The sequence below is a fragment of the Triticum aestivum genome, chromosome 3A (genome assembly GCF_018294505.1).
Source record: "Triticum aestivum cultivar Chinese Spring chromosome 3A, IWGSC CS RefSeq v2.1, whole genome shotgun sequence".
Lineage (NCBI taxonomy): Eukaryota > Viridiplantae > Streptophyta > Magnoliopsida > Poales > Poaceae > Triticum > Triticum aestivum.
Window position 1 is genome coordinate 17,518,489 of NC_057800.1, and position 20,757 is coordinate 17,539,245.

The 20,757-nt window shown below is 45.7% G+C and overlaps 1 protein-coding gene across 1 annotated transcript; it reads right to left on the reverse strand.

Annotated features, from left to right (window-relative positions):
* Window positions 1-10,407: 10,407 nt before the first annotated feature.
* On the reverse strand, window positions 10,408-14,183 carry LOC123059890 (beta-1,2-xylosyltransferease XAX1). The gene is made up of 3 exons (XM_044482430.1): window positions 13,769-14,183; window positions 13,408-13,665; window positions 10,408-12,300 (listed from the first exon to the last, which is right to left on the reverse strand). The coding sequence occupies exons 1-3, from the start codon at window positions 13,986-13,988 to the stop codon at window positions 11,081-11,083; spliced, it is 1,698 nt and encodes a 565-aa protein (XP_044338365.1). The 5' UTR covers window positions 13,989-14,183; the 3' UTR covers window positions 10,408-11,080.
* Between the last annotated feature and the right edge of the window lie 6,574 nt (window positions 14,184-20,757).

Below are 20,757 nucleotides of genomic sequence, written 5' to 3' on the forward strand. Positions count from 1 at the left end.
GTCCTGGCTCGAAGGACACCGTACCATCGGAAGATGGGGAAGCTCACCCTAGAGCCAGAGAAGATGGCAGCCACGAACAACCTTGAGAGATACGCAGCCCCGCCCCTAGCTGAGACGAGCTCGCCTTGGAAGATCCTCGCCCACACGCATAGAGCCACACACGAAGGGATGAAGCTATCAAGATCGAAGGAGCTGAGGAAGGAAGCGCAGAACGATAAAATCGGACCACGCGACCGTCGATCCCCCTATCCCCAAATCAGAACGATGAGCTGAAGGAAGAGGAGGAGAAGGAGGAGGACGATGAGCAAAAGTGGAACCATGACAACGACGATGATGATTGACACATCATCTCAATGTCTACGGGAAGATGGATATACAAGGTTTCGGTTGCAGGATGTGTGTTGAGTTATGTACGCAATTAATGATCTTCTACTGTTTACTAAAGTTGCTTCTGCCGTTTGATTAAGTAGTTTATGCTTTACAGTGGCAGTGCAGAGTCCAACTATAAGCAAACTGGACGGACACATTACGTTGCCAAGCTCCCGATGAATTGATGATTGATCTCACTGAAACCACCACAGAACTCAAAATCCCAGATTCTAGTAGTAGTGTAAATGACATAATCCACTATTTAGAACTTTTATAACAGTTGTAGTACCAGGACTAGAGGTGAAAACAGTCTACGAAAACTAAAAGGGTAGAGCTAGCTGCTAATTGATTGACACGTACGGGTACAACACAATGCAACTTGGCAAACTTCATCGTTTGCCTAGTGCCAGCGAAAAGGGACTCGGTGAAAGGAAGAAACTCAGCAATATCGAATATTCACTGAGTTCCATTGGAGTAGGCTTCTCGGGTGCCTCGCCGGCATTGCATTGAACTGGTGCTGCCTATCGTCTCGTCCGGTCGCGTCGCTTTCACCGGCATCAGTGTCATGGAGTCGTATCTACTTTGTAGCAGCCTGATCGGCATAAATGCGTGGCAACCATTTTGCACCGAGAGGATTTACATGCAACCAAATGTGGGGGGGGGGGGGGGGGGGAGTTCTCTTAGGAATAAAACACTGAAATATACTTTTTTGAAAACTATAATTTTCAAATGTTTAAAATAATCACTTTCGCAAAATGATTTAACTTGTTAAAAAACTAATTTAAATTAACTGATTGAACTTGTTTAAAAAATAATTCACTCATTTCCAAAAATCAGTTTCCAAATAATACTGTCACACACAGAAATATATTGCGTGAAATACGTGGATAGAAACATCTATATTCACAATTGTTTTCTGAAATGAGGAAACTAGTTTCTTGAAATAACAGACATCAGTTTTCTCAAAAGCCTTAAAATCAGTTTCACTAATTTTTTAATAAATGTAACAAGCATCTTCACAAAAATCATATTTCAATTGCAATTATATTTCATAATTATTTATTTTGTCTATCGTTACTAATTATGTTCATAATAAGAAGCACTTTCTTGACAACTAGCGCCATACCCAACTATAGATTCATCAAAATTCGGATATTATTCCAAGCTTACCGGAGGCTGGAGTCTGAGGAAAAGTAAACATATCCATGGACGTAGCATATTTACCTTAAATATTGCTGTTCTGAGGGGCTCAGAGCAGACGGAACAGTCGAGGATCTCCAACCAGATCGTGACATTCCCTCTGGTTGAGCTTCGTCCCTTGTTGGAGCTACTACCATCCTTTGCCGCCAAAACTCAAAGTTAATACCACTTAGGGCCCGTTCAGGGATCCACCAGCTCCTCAAAATACACGGAGCTGGGGAGTACCGTTTCGGCCGCTCTGAATTTTCTAGCGGCAGCTCCGTCCGCTCCGGGAGCGGGGGCGCGGAGCGGAGGGCCTCCGAACAGCCCCTTAGTTTGCTTATTACTAGCAATAAAAACAATTCCGAGATGACTTCTATGGGTGGGGAAACAAAGCTGGAGGGCTCTACTTTTAGAGCCACTCGCAGAAAAGGGTCATATAGTGTTCGTTCTGATTTTTTTAGAACGAAGGCTCGAGAGAGAGCCCGACTTTGAATTAACAAAGCCATCAACCAGTCAAGAGTTACAACGGACATCACCTTACAAAAGGAAAACAGAAAAAGACGGCAGATACGTGGTGCTACTAGACAACTTACAAACCTCAACAACACCAAGCACTACAACAAAATGGACAACAAAGCTTCGCTTGATGTCGATGAAGTCCCCAGCCGCAGAATGAGCACCATAGGTGGAGCGGAAGCACTAACAAGATGAGACCCATCATAGGCAGGGAGCATGCCCTCATCTGCACCAGGAGTGGTGAGCTGCAACAAACTACCCGAAACCATCTCCGAAGGGGACCCCTGCCCCTCGTCCTGGCTCGAAGGACACCGTACCATCGGAAGATGGGGAAGCTCACCCTAGAGCCAGAGAAGATGGCAGCCACGAACAACCTTGAGAGATACGCAGCCCCGCCCCCAGCTGAGACGAGCTCGCCTTGGAAGATCCTCGCCCACACGCATAGAGCCACACACGAAGGGATGAAGCTATCAAGATCGAAGGAGCTGAGGAAGGAAGCGCAGAACGATAAAATCGGACCACGCGACCGTCGATCCCCCTATCCCCAAATCAGAACGATGAGCTGAGGGAAGAGGAGGAGAAGGAGGAGGACGATGAGCAAAAGTGGAACCATGACAACGACGATGATGATTGACACATCATCTCAATGTCTACGGGAAGATGGATATACAAGGTTTCGGTTGCAGGATGTGTGTTGAGTTATGTACGCCATTAATGATCTTCTACTGTTTACTAAAGTTGCTTCTGCCGTTTGATTAAGTAGTTTATGCTTTACAGTGGCAGTGCAGAGTCCAACTATAAGCAAACTGGACGGACACATTACGTTGCCAAGCTCCCGATGAATTGATGATTGATCTCACTGAAACCACCACAGAACTCAAAATCCCAGATTCTAGTAGTAGTGTAAATGACATAATCCACTATTTAGAACTTTTATAACGGTTGTAGTACCAGGACTAGAGGTGAAAACAGTCTACGAAAACTAAAAGGGTAGAGCTAGCTGCTAATTGATTGACACGTACGGGTACAACACAATGCAACTTGGCAAACTTCATCGTTTGCCTAGTGCCAGCGAAAAGGGACTCGGTGAAAGGAAGAAACTCAGCAATATCGAATATTCACTGAGTTCCATTGGAGTAGGCTTCTCGGGTGCCTCGCCGGCATTGCATTGAACTGGTGCTGCCTATCGTCTCGTCCGGTCGCGTCGCTTTCACCGGCATCAGTGTCATGGAGTCGTATCTACTTTGTAGCAGCCTGATCGGCATAAATGCGTGGCAACCATTTTGCACCGAGAGGATTTACATGCAACCAAATGGGGGGGGGGGGGGGGGGGGAGTTCTCTTAGGAATAAAACACTGAAATATACTTTTTTGAAAACTATAATTTTCAAATGTTTAAAATAATCACTTTCGCAAAATGATTTAACTTGTTAAAAAACTAATTTAAATTAACTGATTGAACTTGTTTAAAAAATAATTCACTCATTTCCAAAAATCAGTTTCCAAATAATACTGTCACACACAGAAATATATTGCGTGAAATACGTGGATAGAAACATCTATATTCACAATTGTTTTCTGAAATGAGGAAACTAGTTTCTTGAAATAACAGACATCAGTTTTCTCAAAAGCCTTAAAATCAGTTTCACTAATTTTTTAATAAATGTAACAAGCATCTTCACAAAAATCATATTTCAATTGCAATTATATTTCATAATTATTTATTTTGTCTATCGTTACTAATTATGTTCATAATAAGAAGCACTTTCTTGACAACTAGCGCCATACCCAACTATAGATTCATCAAAATTCGGATATTATTCCAAGCTTACCGGAGGCTGGAGTCTGAGGAAAAGTAAACATATCCATGGACGTAGCATATTTACCTTAAATATTGCTGTTCTGAGGGGCTCAGAGCAGACGGAACAGTCGAGGATCTCCAACCAGATCGTGACATTCCCTCTGGTTGAGCTTCGTCCCTTGTTGGAGCTACTACCATCCTTTGCCGCCAAAACTCAAAGTTAATACCACTTAGGGCCCGTTCAGGGATCCACCAGCTCCTCAAAATACACGGAGCTGGGGAGTACCGTTTCGGCCGCTCTGAATTTTCTAGCGGCAGCTCCGTCCGCTCCGGGAGCGGGGGCGCGGAGCGGAGGGCCTCCGAACAGCCCCTTAGTTTGCTTATTACTAGCAATAAAAACAATTCCGAGATGACTTCTATGGGTGGGGAAACAAAGCTGGAGGGCTCTACTTTTAGAGCCACTCGCAGAAAAGGGTCATATAGTGTTCGTTCTGATTTTTTTAGAACGAAGGCTCGAGAGAGAGCCCGACTTTGAATTAACAAAGCCATCAACCAGTCAAGAGTTACAACGGACATCACCTTACAAAAGGAAAACAGAAAAAGACGGCAGATACGTGGTGCTACTAGACAACTTACAAACCTCAACAACACCAAGCACTACAACAAAATGGACAACAAAGCTTCGCTTGATGTCGATGAAGTCCCCAGCCGCAGAATGAGCACCATAGGTGGAGCGGAAGCACTAACAAGATGAGACCCATCATAGGCAGGGAGCATGCCCTCATCTGCACCAGGAGTGGTGAGCTGCAACAAACTACCCGAAACCATCTCCGAAGGGGACCCCTGCCCCTCGTCCTGGCTCGAAGGACACCGTACCATCGGAAGATGGGGAAGCTCACCCTAGAGCCAGAGAAGATGGCAGCCACGAACAACCTTGAGAGATACGCAGCCCCGCCCCCAGCTGAGACGAGCTCGCCTTGGAAGATCCTCGCCCACACGCATAGAGCCACACACGAAGGGATGAAGCTATCAAGATCGAAGGAGCTGAGGAAGGAAGCGCAGAACGATAAAATCGGACCACGCGACCGTCGATCCCCCTATCCCCAAATCAGAACGATGAGCTGAGGGAAGAGGAGGAGAAGGAGGAGGACGATGAGCAAAAGTGGAACCATGACAACGACGATGATGATTGACACATCATCTCAATGTCTACGGGAAGATGGATATACAAGGTTTCGGTTGCAGGATGTGTGTTGAGTTATGTACGCCATTAATGATCTTCTACTGTTTACTAAAGTTGCTTCTGCCGTTTGATTAAGTAGTTTATGCTTTACAGTGGCAGTGCAGAGTCCAACTATAAGCAAACTGGACGGACACATTACGTTGCCAAGCTCCCGATGAATTGATGATTGATCTCACTGAAACCACCACAGAACTCAAAATCCCAGATTCTAGTAGTAGTGTAAATGACATAATCCACTATTTAGAACTTTTATAACGGTTGTAGTACCAGGACTAGAGGTGAAAACAGTCTACGAAAACTAAAAGGGTAGAGCTAGCTGCTAATTGATTGACACGTACGGGTACAACACAATGCAACTTGGCAAACTTCATCGTTTGCCTAGTGCCAGCGAAAAGGGACTCGGTGAAAGGAAGAAACTCAGCAATATCGAATATTCACTGAGTTCCATTGGAGTAGGCTTCTCGGGTGCCTCGCCGGCATTGCATTGAACTGGTGCTGCCTATCGTCTCGTCCGGTCGCGTCGCTTTCACCGGCATCAGTGTCATGGAGTCGTATCTACTTTGTAGCAGCCTGATCGGCATAAATGCGTGGCAACCATTTTGCACCGAGAGGATTTACATGCAACCAAATGGGGGGGGGGGGGGGGGGGAGTTCTCTTAGGAATAAAACACTGAAATATACTTTTTTGAAAACTATAATTTTCAAATGTTTAAAATAATCACTTTCGCAAAATGATTTAACTTGTTAAAAAACTAATTTAAATTAACTGATTGAACTTGTTTAAAAAATAATTCACTCATTTCCAAAAATCAGTTTCCAAATAATACTGTCACATACAGAAATATATTGCGTGAAATACGTGGATAGAAACATCTATATTCACAATTGTTTTCTGAAATGAGGAAACTAGTTTCTTGAAATAACAGACATCAGTTTTCTCAAAAGCCTTAAAATCAGTTTCACTAATTTTTTAATAAATGTAACAAGCATCTTCGCAAAAATCATATTTCAATTGCAATTATATTTCATAATTATTTATTTTGTCTATCGTTACTAATTATGTTCATAATAAGAAGCACTTTCTTGACAACTAGCGCCATACCCAACTATAGATTCATCAAAATTCGGATATTATCCCAAGCTTACCGGAGGCTGGAGTCTGAGGAAAAGTAAACATATCCATGGACGTAGCATATTTACCTTAAATATTGCTGTTCTGAGGGGCTCAGAGCAGACGGAACAGTCGAGGATCTCCAACCAGATCGTGACATTCCCTCTGGTTGAGCTTCGTCCCTTGTTGGAGCTACTACCATCCTTTGCCGCCAAAAGTCAAAGTTAATACCACTTAGGGCCCGTTCGGGGATCCACCAGCTCCTCAAAATGCACGGAGCTGGGGAGTACCGTTTCGGCCGCTCTGAATTTTCTAGCGGCAGCTCCGTCCGCTCCGGGAGCGGGGGCGCGGAGCGGAGGGCCTCCGAACAGCCCCTTAGTTTGCTTATTACTAGCAATAAAAACAATTCCGAGATGACTTCTATGGGTGGGGAAACAAAGCTGGAGGGCTCTACTTTTAGAGCCACTCGCAGAAAAGGGTCATATAGTGTTCGTTCTGATTTTTTTTAGAACGAAGGCTCGAGAGAGAGCCCGACTTTAAATTAACAAAGCCATCAACCAGTCAAGAGTTACAACGGACATCACCTTACAAAAGGAAAACAGAAAAAGACGGCAGATACATGGTGCTACTAGACAACTTACAAACCTCAACAACACCAAGCACTACAACAAAATGGACAACAAAGCTTCGCTTGATGTCGATGAAGTCCCCAGCCGCAGAATGAGCACCATAGGTGGAGCGGAAGCACTAACAAGATGAGACCCATCATAGGCAGGGAGCATGCCCTCATCTGCACCAGGAGTGGTGAGCTGCAACAAACTACCCGAAACCATCTCCGAAGGGGACCCCTGCCCCTCGTCCTGGCTCGAAGGACACCGTACCATCGGAAGATGGGGAAGCTCACCCTAGAGCCAGAGAAGATGGCAGCCACGAACAACCTTGAGAGATACGCAGCCCCGCCCCCAGCTGAGACGAGCTCGCCTTGGAAGATCCTCGCCCACACGCATAGAGCCACACACGAAGGGATGAAGCTATCAAGATCGAAGGAGCCGAGGAAGGAAGCGCAGAACGATAAAATCGGACCACGTGACCGTCGATCCCCCTATCCCCAAATCAGAACGCCCTCGCATCTCTCGAACCACCTGAGCGGCACCTCCAGGAAGGTGACGGCGTAGAGCGCCGCTGCCGCCCCATCCAAAAGGCTGAGGTTTTCACCCGGGGCGAGAGGGGGAGAGGGGAACAGAACCTCGACGGAGCCTCCAGGGAGGGGCATGGCAACAGTTGATGTCGTCACCATCGTGGCCGGGCCACACCGGCCAAGGATTTCTCCCGGACTGCCACCACTCCCGCACCCCAAACGCACCAGATCCGGCGATCAGGGACCGCCAAGGACCAGCAGCGCCGGGGTGGAAGGAGCTATGAGAGGGGGAGGGAAAGACCTGCAGATCTGGCGCCGTTCGCCGGAGGAGGCCGCACGCGAAGACCAGCCACCAAACGACCGCCGTCACCACGCCGCCCGCGCGGCCGAGGGGGCGGAGCAGCACCCGCGACCGCTGCTCGCCGGAGAGCCAGCCGCCGCCTCTCCTTCCGAGGCCGCCGCCTCGGCGTCCGTGGCTCTCCGCACGGAGGCGGAGCAGCAGATCCTCGCCGCCACCGTCCTCGTCGGGCGCCCTGGCTTGCCCGGAGACCTACTCTGGTGGCGGCGAGGGGGGGGGGCTAGCAGGGGGCGGCGGCGCGCGCTAGGGATTCGTCGCCGCCCGAGTCGCCCCGAGCGGAGCAACGCGGGGGCTGGGAGGGGATAAGATTCTACCCGTGTTCGTTCTGATACTGATAATGATGATAGTGAAACAAAGGCTTTGATTAGCTACATAGCTGGCTTTGGAGAGAAAAGGTGATGTATGTTTGATAGATGTAGAGGAGCAGAAATTAGCAATGTAGTAATTAATATTACAATATGTAGATGTAAAGGTAAAATTGGATATATTTTCAAATGTCAGGTCTTTTGGGGAATTCCAGGGACCTGGAGACCATGGGAATTGGAAATTTGTTGTATGTTATTTAAGTTTACACGGTTAGTTTTGTAGGTGTGCAAGAGACAAAGAATATTTCTTATACTTATAATTTTATGAATATTTTAAATCAAAATGCTTGTGTTTGGTAGCATTCCTAGCCTAGCATGGCTGTTCTCCATTCATACATGCTCAGTGTAGACATGTTAAGTACATGCATTTGTTGTTGTTTGGTAGCGGTGTATGTGCCGAGATATGCTAAGCTGAGACTCTGTTTGGCAGCTTGCATCTGTTTAGACATGTCGATCGACACTGTAGCAACCGGTATTTTCATATAAGTGAACAAAACATTTCAAAAATGTGATCAAATTTTTGAAACATGGAAAAAATGTTTGAATATTTAAACATTTTTTTAAAATTCTAAAGTTTTTATTAAAAAAATTAAAAATTGACTTTCTGTTTTTTTAAACATCTAAACAAAAATTGAAAATCTGATATTATTTTGAAAATCATTTTTTTCTAAAATCCAAATTTTAAAACAATCTAACAAAATTTAAAATTCTGAACTTTTTTTTTGAAAATCTTTAAAAAAATTGAAATTTTGGAATTTTTTTAAATAATTAACAAAATTTTAAATTTTGGACATTTTTCGAAAGTTTGAAATTTTTTGGTATTCTCAACATTTTCTGAAAATTAAATATATTTTTTACAAATTCAGTACATTTTTTAAACACATTATCGCTCGCTTCGCTCATGCATGCGTGCTGACCAGTGAACGCATGTTGGGGTGTTCTCTCTTCGTGCATGCTAAGAGGCTATTTGAGCTGAGCTCGTGCATGCTGAGGAGGCTTCGTGCAGGCTACCAAACACCGAAAAATGGGTCAGTGAGAGAACTCTTGAGCTCATGCACCCTTCGTTGAGAGAGATGTTGGTGTTTTTTAGGTTACAAGTTTATTTAAATTTGAGCAATATATTGAGGAGTAAATGTTTGCTATAGAGTTAGTTCAGGTGTTATATATAAAAATAATTTACCATTTCTAATGAAAGGCCGAAGCGATTGCGTGTAACAACTCCTCGCTCATGTCGATCCAGGGCGCGAAACGGGCCATCCAGATATTAGCCGTTCACTGCCAGGGATAACCCTACTAGTAGCGCTTGTTTTATAGCTAGCAGTAGCGCTTGTACAAGCTCTACCAGTAAGGCGCTACAACTAATTAGTAGCAGTAGCGCTTGAAAGCAAACGCTACTGCTATACCTAGTTAGCAATAGCGTTTTGTAAGGGAAAGCGCTATTGATAATATTAAGTAGCAGTAGCGTTTTTTTTAAAAGCGCTGCTGTTAAATTTTCCTGTATTTTTAAAAATGTAGCTTATTGTCGTTGTACTTGTATAGGTTTATTTAGAGTATCATCATATGATTTTATGATCATGATTAGTTATTGTGTCTACGGGTTTAGTCAGCCCATTGTTTGGTTGTATCCAATGTTCTCTTGATCTAAAAAAAGAAAATACCCAAACTACCACAAAAAAAGAAAACAGTTGAACATTTATCCGAACACTTCTCCCTTAGCATACAAAGTGCAACCACCAAAGACATCTTATTCTTAAACATAAACTACCTCTAAAAGAACATGTCACTACAGAACTTATAAGGATCATCACACAACCCTTATGTGCATCCTAGTTTCAGTGGTTTTCTGAAGGTACTTTCTGCCAAAACACATTGCGGAGAAAAGGAAACTTCTGAAAAGAAAATTTTGCATCATGCCAAGTCTAGATTATCATGATTGTGCATTTGCAAACATTTATAACTGCGAGTGCAATTTGTACCTAACAAGAAAGATAACCAGCAGAAAAAACTAACAGTGATGTAATGCAAATAGATAAGATTTCAAATGCGGAAATAAGAAATTGCAACACAGCTGAGGCACAACTGCAGATTCACAAAAGTGCCATTTCGTCAAATTTAGTATTAGTAGATACTGACATTTATATACCAATTTTCTTCTAAAAAATACCACATGGTTTTGATGGTTGTACGTACTAACAAAGAAAAAGCAAGCGCTATTAGATATGAAATCTGGAAATCTTTTCAGTTCTAGAGTATTTTTGTAGTGACAGGAAATATTGTGGCCACTTTTCTCATCCCTTTTAATAGCATGTAATGTAACAGAACATATCTGCATAGAAACCATATATATAACAAGCCATTAAGCCTTTTGGGAAGAAGACCTTGTTCATACAGCCACAAAGTTGAACAACAACAGATAAGGTAAAGCCTCACATGAAAATAAACATAGAGGACTAACAGAAGGCATAGCTATCCAGCCTACCAGTAAACCATCATCATTCTCGCCACATTCGCAATTGGTTCCAGTGTGCAGATTTCACCAATTCCACTGGTTCTTTCCTTCCACTGTCCAAATTTCAGCCAAACTTCTCGACCTTCGACACAACAGTGATTCCCAAAATTGACTACGCGCATCCCAAACATGATGCTCCTACTCTTTCATAGAGACAAGGACATTAGCAACACAGTAGTGGCTTTTTCCCGGGTGTTGGAGAAAGCATACATGATCCTTCCATTTACAGTAGCAAGGACAATTGCACAACAAGACGATCCACTAGGGCAGGTTCTTTGAATCCTCAACATGACAGAAACAACCATCTACTTTGAAGCCCCCACTTTTGATCAGATTCAAATCATCACCCTTTCCAGCAGCAGCAGCAGTAGCAACTAGTCCTAGAATCACATTAGTCTGCATTTCTCCTTGTTGTGTTTGCTTGTTGTGCAGTGCTTGGTGGCTGTGATGTGAGTTTACCTGGGCTGGCTGGGGAGACGATCCTGCTAGCTACTCCTGTAGCTCGTCCATGGCCTGGAGCAAGAAGGGCTGGAACCTGGTGATGTTCACCTTGACGTCCTGCTTCATGATGGTGTCGGCGAGCGCCTGCCACCCCTGCTTGTGGAGGGCCTTGGGGTCCTTGAACACCACGTGATCCCTCGAGTACTTGTCCTTGAGGCTCGTCTCCTCCTCGTCGATGTAGTACTCCACGTACCGGAGCTGCATGTCCCGCGCCGGCTGCCCGTAGAAGTTGGTCGCCATCCAGTCCATGTTCCCCCACGGCACGATCTGCAGCACCACCCCGTTGGTCGGCAGGAAGATCTGGTTGGTCAGCCCGGCGCCGTGCACGGCCAGAAGCACGTCGGCGGAGTTCACCAGGGCCGCGAACGCCGGCACGTCGTCGCCGGCCTCGGCCACGGTCACGTTGAACCCGAGCTCCGACGCGGCGGCGGCCACCTCGTCCTGGTTCAGCAGCTTGCGCGTGCCGGTGCGCGAGATGATCAGCATCCGGGGCTGCATTCCGGGCTCCGCCCCGAGCACCGCCGGCTGGTCGCGGCGGAGCCCGTACGCGGCTCGGAGGAAGCGCGTGTAGTCCACCATGGTGTAGTTGCGCGGGTTGCGGGTCGGGTGAGGGGCGATGATGAGGTCGCGGTCGCGGTACAGGCCGAGGTACCCGCGGGAGAAGCAGTGCACGTCGGCGTCGGCGTCGAAGTTGATCACGTCGTAGTTGGAGAGCTTGCGCAGCAACGGCGTGTACTTCTGCACCCACCACGGCTTGTAGTTGGTGATCAGCAGCTGCACCTCGCCTTTCAGGTGCGCCGTCGTGAGGAACAACGGGATCAGCGCGTCCGTGTTGTCGTGGAAGAAGTTGTCCGTGTACCCGGCGACGGAGAACACCACCGCGGGGACGCGATGCTGCTTCGTGCACTGTGGCGCGGCCTCAGGGGAGGCGACAGACTTGACAGTCACCTCCACCACGGCAGGCAGGAGGAAGTCGTCGTTCCGGGCGTAGGGCCGGAGCCGCTTCTCGCCCTTCTCGTCGAAGCCGCCGCCGCCGGACGGGTTGAGGAGGTACATTGTCTTCTGGCTGGGGCTGACACGGATGTCGCCGGACAGCTCGCAGACCGCCGGCCGCGCGTAGGGGAACCCCTCGTCCACACCATTTTCGTCGCAGCTCATCGGACCGGCGCCGACATTGCTGCTGCTGTTGCTCTTCCTTTCTCCATCAGCTGAATCCACCATCAAAAGTCACATTAGAACGCAGCAGATCTAGCACATTCTCATTTTCAATAAAATAAAAGATCTAGCACATTTTCTTTTTCTATAAATAACATCTAGCACATTTTCTTTTTCTATAAAAGACATCTAGCACATTCCTAAAAACAACTAATCCTGAGAAAAGAAGTCGCATTAGAACGCAGCAGATCTAGCAAGCACATTTCTTTATCTACACAGAGATCTAGCACATTTTCTTTTTTTATAAGAAGATCTAGCACATTTCTAAAAACTACTCTACTAATCTGGAAAAAAATTAACTGAAGTGGGCATTATGGTGGGGGCAACCAATTTTTGCCAAGATTGCGGAGTACAGAGCATTGAATGTATAAAAAGATCTAGCACATTTTCTTTTTCTATACAAAGATCTAGCACATTTCTAACAAAACTACTAATCCGGGGAAAAAATTACTAATTGAAGTGGGAATAGTGGTGGGAGCAACCAATTTTTGCCCAGATTGCAGAGCACAGAGCATTAAATCTGCGAAAGAGGTTGCCTGCGTGCCTGCCTAGGAGTGATAATTTTGCTCTGCTTTCCTATAAAAACCATCTAGCACATTTCTAAAAACTACTAATCCAGAAAAAAGTTACATTAGAACGCAGCAGATCTAGCAAGCACATTTCTTTCTCAATAAAATAAAAGATCTAGCACATTTTCTTTTTCTATAAAAAACATCTACTCCCTCCGTCCCATAATAAGATCTTATATTATGGGACGGACGGAGTAGCACATTTCTAAAAACTAATAATTCGGAAATAAGTCGCATTTAGAACACAGCAGATCTAGCAAGCACATTTCTTTCTCTATAAAAGGATCTAGCACATTTTCTTTTTCTATACAAAGATCCAGCACATTTTCTAAAAACTACTAATCCGGGGAAAAATTGAAGTGGGCAATTGTGGTGGGCACAACCAATTTTTGCCCAGGTTGCAGAGTACAGAGCATTGAAGAAGCTCTGAAAGTGGTTGCCTGCCTGCCTGGGAGTGATAATTTTGCTATGCTTTCCTTCCATTTACTAAGGTACTAAGAAAAAGAAGAGCTCAAGAAGAGATTCCCTTACATGGCATTGGTGCCGAGGTGTTCGCCGGCGCCGGCGCCTTCTCGGCGTGCTCCTTCCTCGAGACCGCCTCGGGCACCCCGGGCTCTCGAGAGCCGGCCGTCGCCGGGCCCTTCTCCGTCAGATCGGCGCGATCCACGGCGCTGCCGTTCTTGCCGCCAGCAAATGCGGGTTCTTCGGGCGGGCGCGGGGCGGCCACGGCCCCCGGGGCCGCCGAGGAGGAGGACGGCGGGGCGTTCTGGAGCAGGGCCGAGGTGGTGGCTGGCGGCGGAATCGGCAGCAGAGCAGCAGTAATTGTTAGATCGAATGTGGTACAGTAGCAGTACAGCGGAGTAATTGGTGGATCGGGGCGGAGGGCGCGCACCGAAGACGGGGGAGTAGACGGCGTAGAGCTTGGCGAGGGAGACGTAGGTGAGGAGCGCGAGGCAGCAGCCGGCGAGCAGGCCGGCGCCGAGCTTCCTGGGCTCGATCTTGGCGCCGGAGGCGAGGAAGGCCCTGATGAGCCGCGGCGGCGCCGGCCTCCGCTCCCCCGGGCCGGCGCCCGGCAGTTTGGACGGCCGCGCGTACGCCGTCGTCGACGCCATCCCAGGCGCGCTCGCAGCGTCAGGCACGCAGGGATCTGTCGGCGCTCGAGGGAGGAGGGAGAGAGAGAGCGAGGCTGGCTGGCTGGATGTACTCCGTGGAGAGAGAGAGGTAGAAGAGGAGGAGCAGGGGAGGTAGGTTGGTGGAAGTGGGGATGGCGGGGAGCGCGTGGGGTATGGGAACGGGGAGAGCTCCGGTGACCGACCGTGTGGGTGGGGTGTGGTGATGTGGCGGTGGCCTTTTCCCACTGACATGAGAGCATGACATGAGAGCATGGTTAATAATATAAACAGCTGCTAGCTACTCCCTTCCTTTGAAATTACTTGTCGCAGAAATGGATGTATCTAGATGTATTTTAGTTCTACATACATTCATTTTCAAGACAAGTAATTTCGAACGGAGGGAGTACAAGCCAATGGCATGTACTATAGTAGATTAAGAGAGTGTACTACTTTTTTATTATATGGCTCACCTTTCATTCCCACAAAATGCCTAGGAGCACGTGCTCTTTCCTTTTTTCTTTCCTTCAACTAAATAGAAATACTAGTTTAATCCTTATAGCCGGCTGACTCAGCTCTATTATACTTGCTCTGACACGCGCTGCCGGCGTTTGACTCCTCACGTGGCCCGCACCGACAGGAATTCTCCCGTGCCCCCAACGAGAGAGAAAACAGCAAGCGGGCCGGTGCGGTGCGACAATCAGAGCAGAGCGCGTGCGTGGTCGACGGAGGTGTGGTAGAGCCCTCGATAGGACTCACGCAAAATGTTATACCGACATCCTATTATCCTTTTCTCAATGCTCATTTAACTAAGAGAAAAGCCTGAAATAAACCTCGAATCCGTGCTCTTAGTCTAAATCGATCTCTTCCATTTTGGCAGGGAGTAATCTAATCTAGTATATGATGGAGCACCATGCTGTGGCAGATGAAATAATTGAAGATAGTACACCATACAATCCTGGACAGTAGAGGAGCCGAGCTTCGTTTTCGTGAAGGTGGCGGCGGCCGAAGCCGTTCGCCGCCGCGCCGTCGCCTGGTAATTGTTCGGCCATTTCTACGAACTGGGACGGTGAGGGGAGAGGGAGGAAGGGGAGATAGGGCGCGTCGGCGGTGGAGACTCTGTGCGTGCCACCGGCGCGCGCTGGGGTCGGCTTATATAGACTCTATGCTTTCACTGCGCCGCCCGTGAGAGGCATCAATGGCGGAGGCTGACCGGCGCGGCAGCGCGCGGCAGCTTTGGCATTGATTCGCCGTGGGAAACGAGGCGATGAGGACGATGAAGCGGCGAGAAGCGAGACGAGTCGCTGGCAAGGAGGGCCCGCGCTCTTTCGCGCCAAACACGATTCTCCCGGCACCCCCCAGCGCCCCCCAGCGCGTCAGGTTTGGATTGGGTCCATAGGCGCCAATTTCGACTCGAGCCAGCGAAAATTGAGCCCTTGAAGACGCGACTGGGCCGATTTTTTGACACCAATAACTGAAAAGTTGTCTGGAGGGATTTGTTGGGGACGCAGCTGGAGATGCTCTAACTCTCACCGCTGCTGGCGCTTACCTAGCTGTGTCTCTTGCTCTTCTGAAGCGTTGGGCCCACTCATCGGGCTGCTGGTAGGTTGCGTGCGAGGTAACCCGAGGTCCTTCGTGTCACCGTGACTCACTGCAGATGGTTCACTGCCTCACAGCAGATGGCCCTTATTTAAGATGGGCCTAGGCTGACGCACCTTTTGCCATGGCCTACAGCCGGTCCGGACTACTTGTTTTCCCCCTCTCTATCGTTTTCCTTGTCCAAATCCATCATTACAATATGCTAATTTAGGTTGCCAAAACAAAAGATGAGACAGGGAATTAGCAAAATCATTAATTAAGGAATACTTGTTGCAAAGAACACTCCACTTTTCCAGGTCGCGACAAGTGGCGTACATGCAGCGCGCCACTTGTCGCAACCTGAAAGTTTTCTTTTTTTTCATAGATTCATTTATTCAAAACGTTTTGTCTTTTAAACCGTGCGTCCAAATCTTGAACCGTTTTTATTATTGGATTTCTCGCGTCGAGATCTTCAAAACTAGATCCCATGTTGATAGGTTTTGACGAAACTTTTTCCATGAAAAAACCGGACGAAAAAACCAAAATCAAGAGCGCGGTTTTTTTCCCTTTCCGAAAGAGGCATGCCCGTGCCTCTCGCGAAATCACGTCCGTGCCTCTCCTGGAAGCAAAACCGTGACTCTCGTGGAAGGAAAAAACAAAAAACGTATTTTTTTCCGTTTCTGAGAGGCACGGCCGTGACTCTCGCGAAAGCACACCATGCCTCTCCTGCAAGCAAAACCGTGACTCTCGTGGAAGAAAAAAAAAAGAAAATGTGTTTTTTTTTTCGTTTCTGCGAAAGCACAACCGTGTCTCTCGCGGAAGCAAAACCGTGACTCTCGTGAAAAAAAACAGAAAATACGTATTTTTTCCCTTTCTAAGAAGCACGGCCGTGACTCTCGCGAAAACACAACCGTGCCTCTCGCGGAAGCACAACCGTGCCTCTCGCGGAAGCAAAACCATGACTCTCGCGAAAGCACAACCGTGCCTCTCGCGGAAGCAAAACCGTGACTCTCGCGGAAGCAAAACCGTGACTCTTGCGAAAGCACAACCTTGCCTCTAGCGGAAGCAAAAACGTGACTCTCGCGAAAGAAAAAAAACAGAAAACGCATTTTGTTTTTCCCTTTCCGAGAGGCACGACCGTGACTCTCGCGAAAGCACAACCTATCTTTTGCGGAAGCAAAACTGTGACTCTCGTGAAATAAAAAAAAACAGAAAACACATTTTTTTCGTTTCTGAAAGGCACGGTCGTGACTCTCGCTAAAGCACGACCGTGCCTCTTGCAGGAAAAAACCGTGACTTTCGCGAAACGAAAAAAATGTGTTTTTTCGCGCAAAAAAAAAATTTTATCCCAATTTTTTTTTTGATCGAAAAGGTAAGGAAAACCAAAACGTCGAAAAAACCTGAAAAAAGAGTTTAAAAAGCCGAAAACGCGTGCGGAAAAATTAAAAAAAATTCAGAGGAACCGTCCAGAGCACGACACATGGCAAATGGCTGAGAGCACATCAAATGACGCTGATTGTTGCGAGACTCCCAAAAAAGCGCTCGTTAATTAGTTGCTTCCGGGAATTAGGATCCGGAAGAAATCTGACATGATTGGATCTTGGAGATCCGTATGCTGTAGGTGTGAACTCGACATGGGGCGCCGTGGTTGTGCTAGTCACGGTTTCTTTTTTTTTTTTTTGAGCAGTGCTAGTCACGGTTTCTTTAGAGCATGGCTAATAATATAGCCAATTGCCGGTTGTGTGATGTTGTAATGTTTTTAAAGCTATTATTGATTATCACTCGTATAATAAAGTTTGCTGTATAAGGCTCCATTCGGACTGCAGGTATTGAAAACAGAGGATTGAAAGAATCTACATGAACAACAAATGACTGCAGTTGTGAAGCGAAGGAACAAGAAAACAAAGGAAATCTTAGGAGCGAGGCGTTCGGAGGAGTAGCAGTGTGCTAAAGGAAACGTTGGTCTAATCTAGTACTCCCATCGTTTTAAAATAAATGACTCAACTTTGTACTAACTTTGTATAAAATTAATAAAAACTTGAATCACTTATTTTGGAACGGGAGGAGCAGCAAGTAGTATTTTTAAGAATTTTTTCTTTCTATTTCTCAGCCCATGCACTTGTTGGCTCTTCCTTTGAATCACCTCGGGCTTCAGCAAAAAATTGGCTTTGGGTAGATGTTTGGATTCCTGTGAAATCTGTAGGAATAGAGAAACTTTCCTGCGTTTTACTATTCACAATTCCCTTGCTCCGAACACATCAAGGGTGAAAATTCTGGTAGAAATCTTTCCTTCAAAGTTTTCTTTGAAATTCCTGTGAACTGAATAGGCCCTAAGACTAGTATTTTTTTTCACTTCTCTATTTCTCCTTCATATTTACTAGTAAGATGCCCGTGCGTTGCACGAAACGTCAAGATATATTTGTATGTGTAGTTTATCTTGTGAGAGAAAAGAATGAACGAGAAAAGTCCTTATCTGCAAGTGTGGAGAGAGGTGCGAGTATCCTTTTGCAAAATTGTCATAGTTTGCTTTCTATCCGTCAGATATAGATCGGACGTTCTATATTACACGATGGTACACTGGTGGAAAAAGGGCCTTTGGTCGCGGTTCGCAACTGCCATTAGTCGCGGTTGCGCAACCGCGACCAGACGGGCGCGACTAAAGGCCCCCCCCCTTTAGTCGCGGTTGCTTAAGAACCGCGACTAAAGGCCCGTCCACGTGGGCGGAGGACCTTTAGTCGCGGTTCTTGTGGCTAACCGCGACTAAAGGCCGCCACAGGTTTTTAAAAAAAAATTGAATTTTTTTTTTCAAATTTCTGAATTATTTTAACCTCTAGTCTCTAATCACCACCCCTCATCACTTCTCAATTTATTCTTTTATCACCCCTCATCATTCCAAATCATCTAACTTCCCAACCGGTCACCCATCCCTCTCACTACTCCAGCCCAAGCACGCTTAACTTCCGGGTTCTATTCTCCCACGCTCCAAGTCTGCACTTGTTGTTTTCCTGACAATAATAAGATGTCAATCCTATTAACCTTCAGGAATTTTGCTTGAGCATGAAGTGACACATTTCACTGTTTGAGTTTGAAACTATTGTTTTAAAAAACAATAATTATTTAGTAACACTAATATTTCTTGAATAATTAGTTTGACCATTGTTTGACCACAGTTTGACCACAGTTTGACCAGATTTGACCAAAATTGAAATAATTATTTAGTAACACTAATATTCTAGAATAATTAGTTTGACCATTGTTTGACCATAGTTTGCCCACTGTTTGAATATTTTTCAATTTTTTCCACTCTAGATCTTACAAGCCCCGTAACTTTTTTTCTATTAGGTTTTTGAGGATTTTGAAAATGTTTAACGGGGTTCCCTCGGTTAAATTTGGATGTAACTTTTCGAGTAGATGATTTTTCATATAAAAAACTTTTTCATCCGAGTTAGTATGCAAAAGTTATGCCCATTTTTACAAATTTCAGAGAGATTTTGCAAATAAAGTCAAAATTCACATTTGCAAATTTTCCCAACAACTAGACCACATATCACATGAGAAACTTATTTTCTTTTATTTTTTTGACATTTCCATTATTTTCTTTTATTTTTTTTTAAAACTGAAAAGGCGATCCGGGGGGGGGGGGGGTAGAGTTTGAAAATGGGACCTTTAGTACCGGTTCGTGGCACGAACCGGGACTAAAGGTCTCAACACCTTTAGTCGCGGTTGGCCTGGCCAACCGCGACTAAAGCCCGCGAGCTTTAGTCGCGGTTGGCCTGGCCAACCGCGACTAAAGGCCTTTGGGCACCTTTAGTCGCGGTTGGCCTGGCCAACCGCGACTAAAGCCCGCGAGCGCCCTGGGCCCAGGCATTTGGTCGCGGTTCATCTGCCGAACCGCGACTAAAGACTTCATTAGTCGCGGTTCCTACAGTTTCGCGACTAATGGGGCTGGACGGAAGCCTCTTTTTCTACTAGTGGTAGGCACACCATCATCACCAACTCAGTCTTCTATGAGAGTAGAGATTACTCTCTCCATCCCATATCGTAAGTTTTTTGACATTACACTAGTATAAAAAAAACATCTTACATTATAAAGCAGAGGGAGTATATTTTTTAGAAGCATGTGTAGAGGATGCATGACTCCTGCAAGAGAGCCCACCCCCTATTTTTTCATGTTCCTCTTCTCTACATAGGCAAAAACGACATGTAAACAGCTATAAGTCTTCTGTTATACTTGCTGTTAAGGCTGCCACAATGTGATTGAGGCCAAAATATGCCACGTTATCATGGACGGTAGTGAACTAGTGATGTCTGCAATAGTGCCATCGCTAAATTCGTTGCTAGGTGGATCCAAGCTGACACAAGATAGTATAAAAAGACTTTTCTTTCTCAAATATATCCATGTCTCTTTCCTCACCCATCAATGAACCTCGCATTATTTATTTCGTCGAGATAATTTGGCATCGGAGCAGCTACATGCTTCGGTTTCCTTGAAATTAGCTTTTGGCACCTGGCTCACGATGTGTTAGAAGTAGTTCCATGGCCTAAAAGCAAATTTGGCATACATTGCGGATGCCCTTATAAGACATGCGAGCATAATTGGGGAGGTGGCGCACACCTCGCTCCGTGGGCTGCAAGCCATGTCGGTTTCATTTTTGTATTTAATTTTTTTTAAAAGAAAATATTAAAACAAAAGCATAAGTAATAAAAAAAATTGTGTATATTTCTGAAGTAAATGTGAAACGTACTATACTAATAGAAATATTATCCTGAAAAAAGTCTCAAAAAATACACTGCAAAATAAAATGATATGTTAGAAGAAATATTTATTTCAAATAAAAAATGCTCTCAAATTTGTAAAAACACTATAACCTTCTAAAATTTCACAAAGTATGAACAATGTTTACCATGTTTTTATAAAATGTTTATGAATTATAAAAATGTTCAGAAATTTAAAGAAACGTTCAATAATTTTAAATGTATGTAATTTTCATAGAAAGATCATTAATTTTGCTAGAAAATTCTCATGAGTTTTAAAAAAATCGTATAAAACAAAAAATGACAAAGAAATGGAAGGGATAAGAAAGAATTGAAGAAAAAAACTGGCACCAGCACAGTGGGCCGGCCCACGAGTGACGCGGGGTGGTTAGCTGTGGGCTTATGTCGTAGTGGCCCAGCCCATACCCAGCCCCGCCCT

Bases quoted from the DNA above. Each gene is read 5' to 3' on its own strand.
- LOC123059890 (XM_044482430.1), bottom strand. From the start codon at position 13,988: ATGGCGTCGACGACGGCGTACGCGCGGCCGTCCAAACTGCCGGGCGCC. The intron at 13,666-13,768 runs GTGCGCGCCCTC...TTCCGCCGCCAG, and splicing joins CGTCTACTCCCCCGTCTTCG to CCACCACCTCGGCCCTGCTC. The intron at 12,301-13,407 runs GTAAGGGAATCT...TGGTGGATTCAG, and splicing joins CACCTCGGCACCAATGCCAT to CTGATGGAGAAAGGAAGAGC.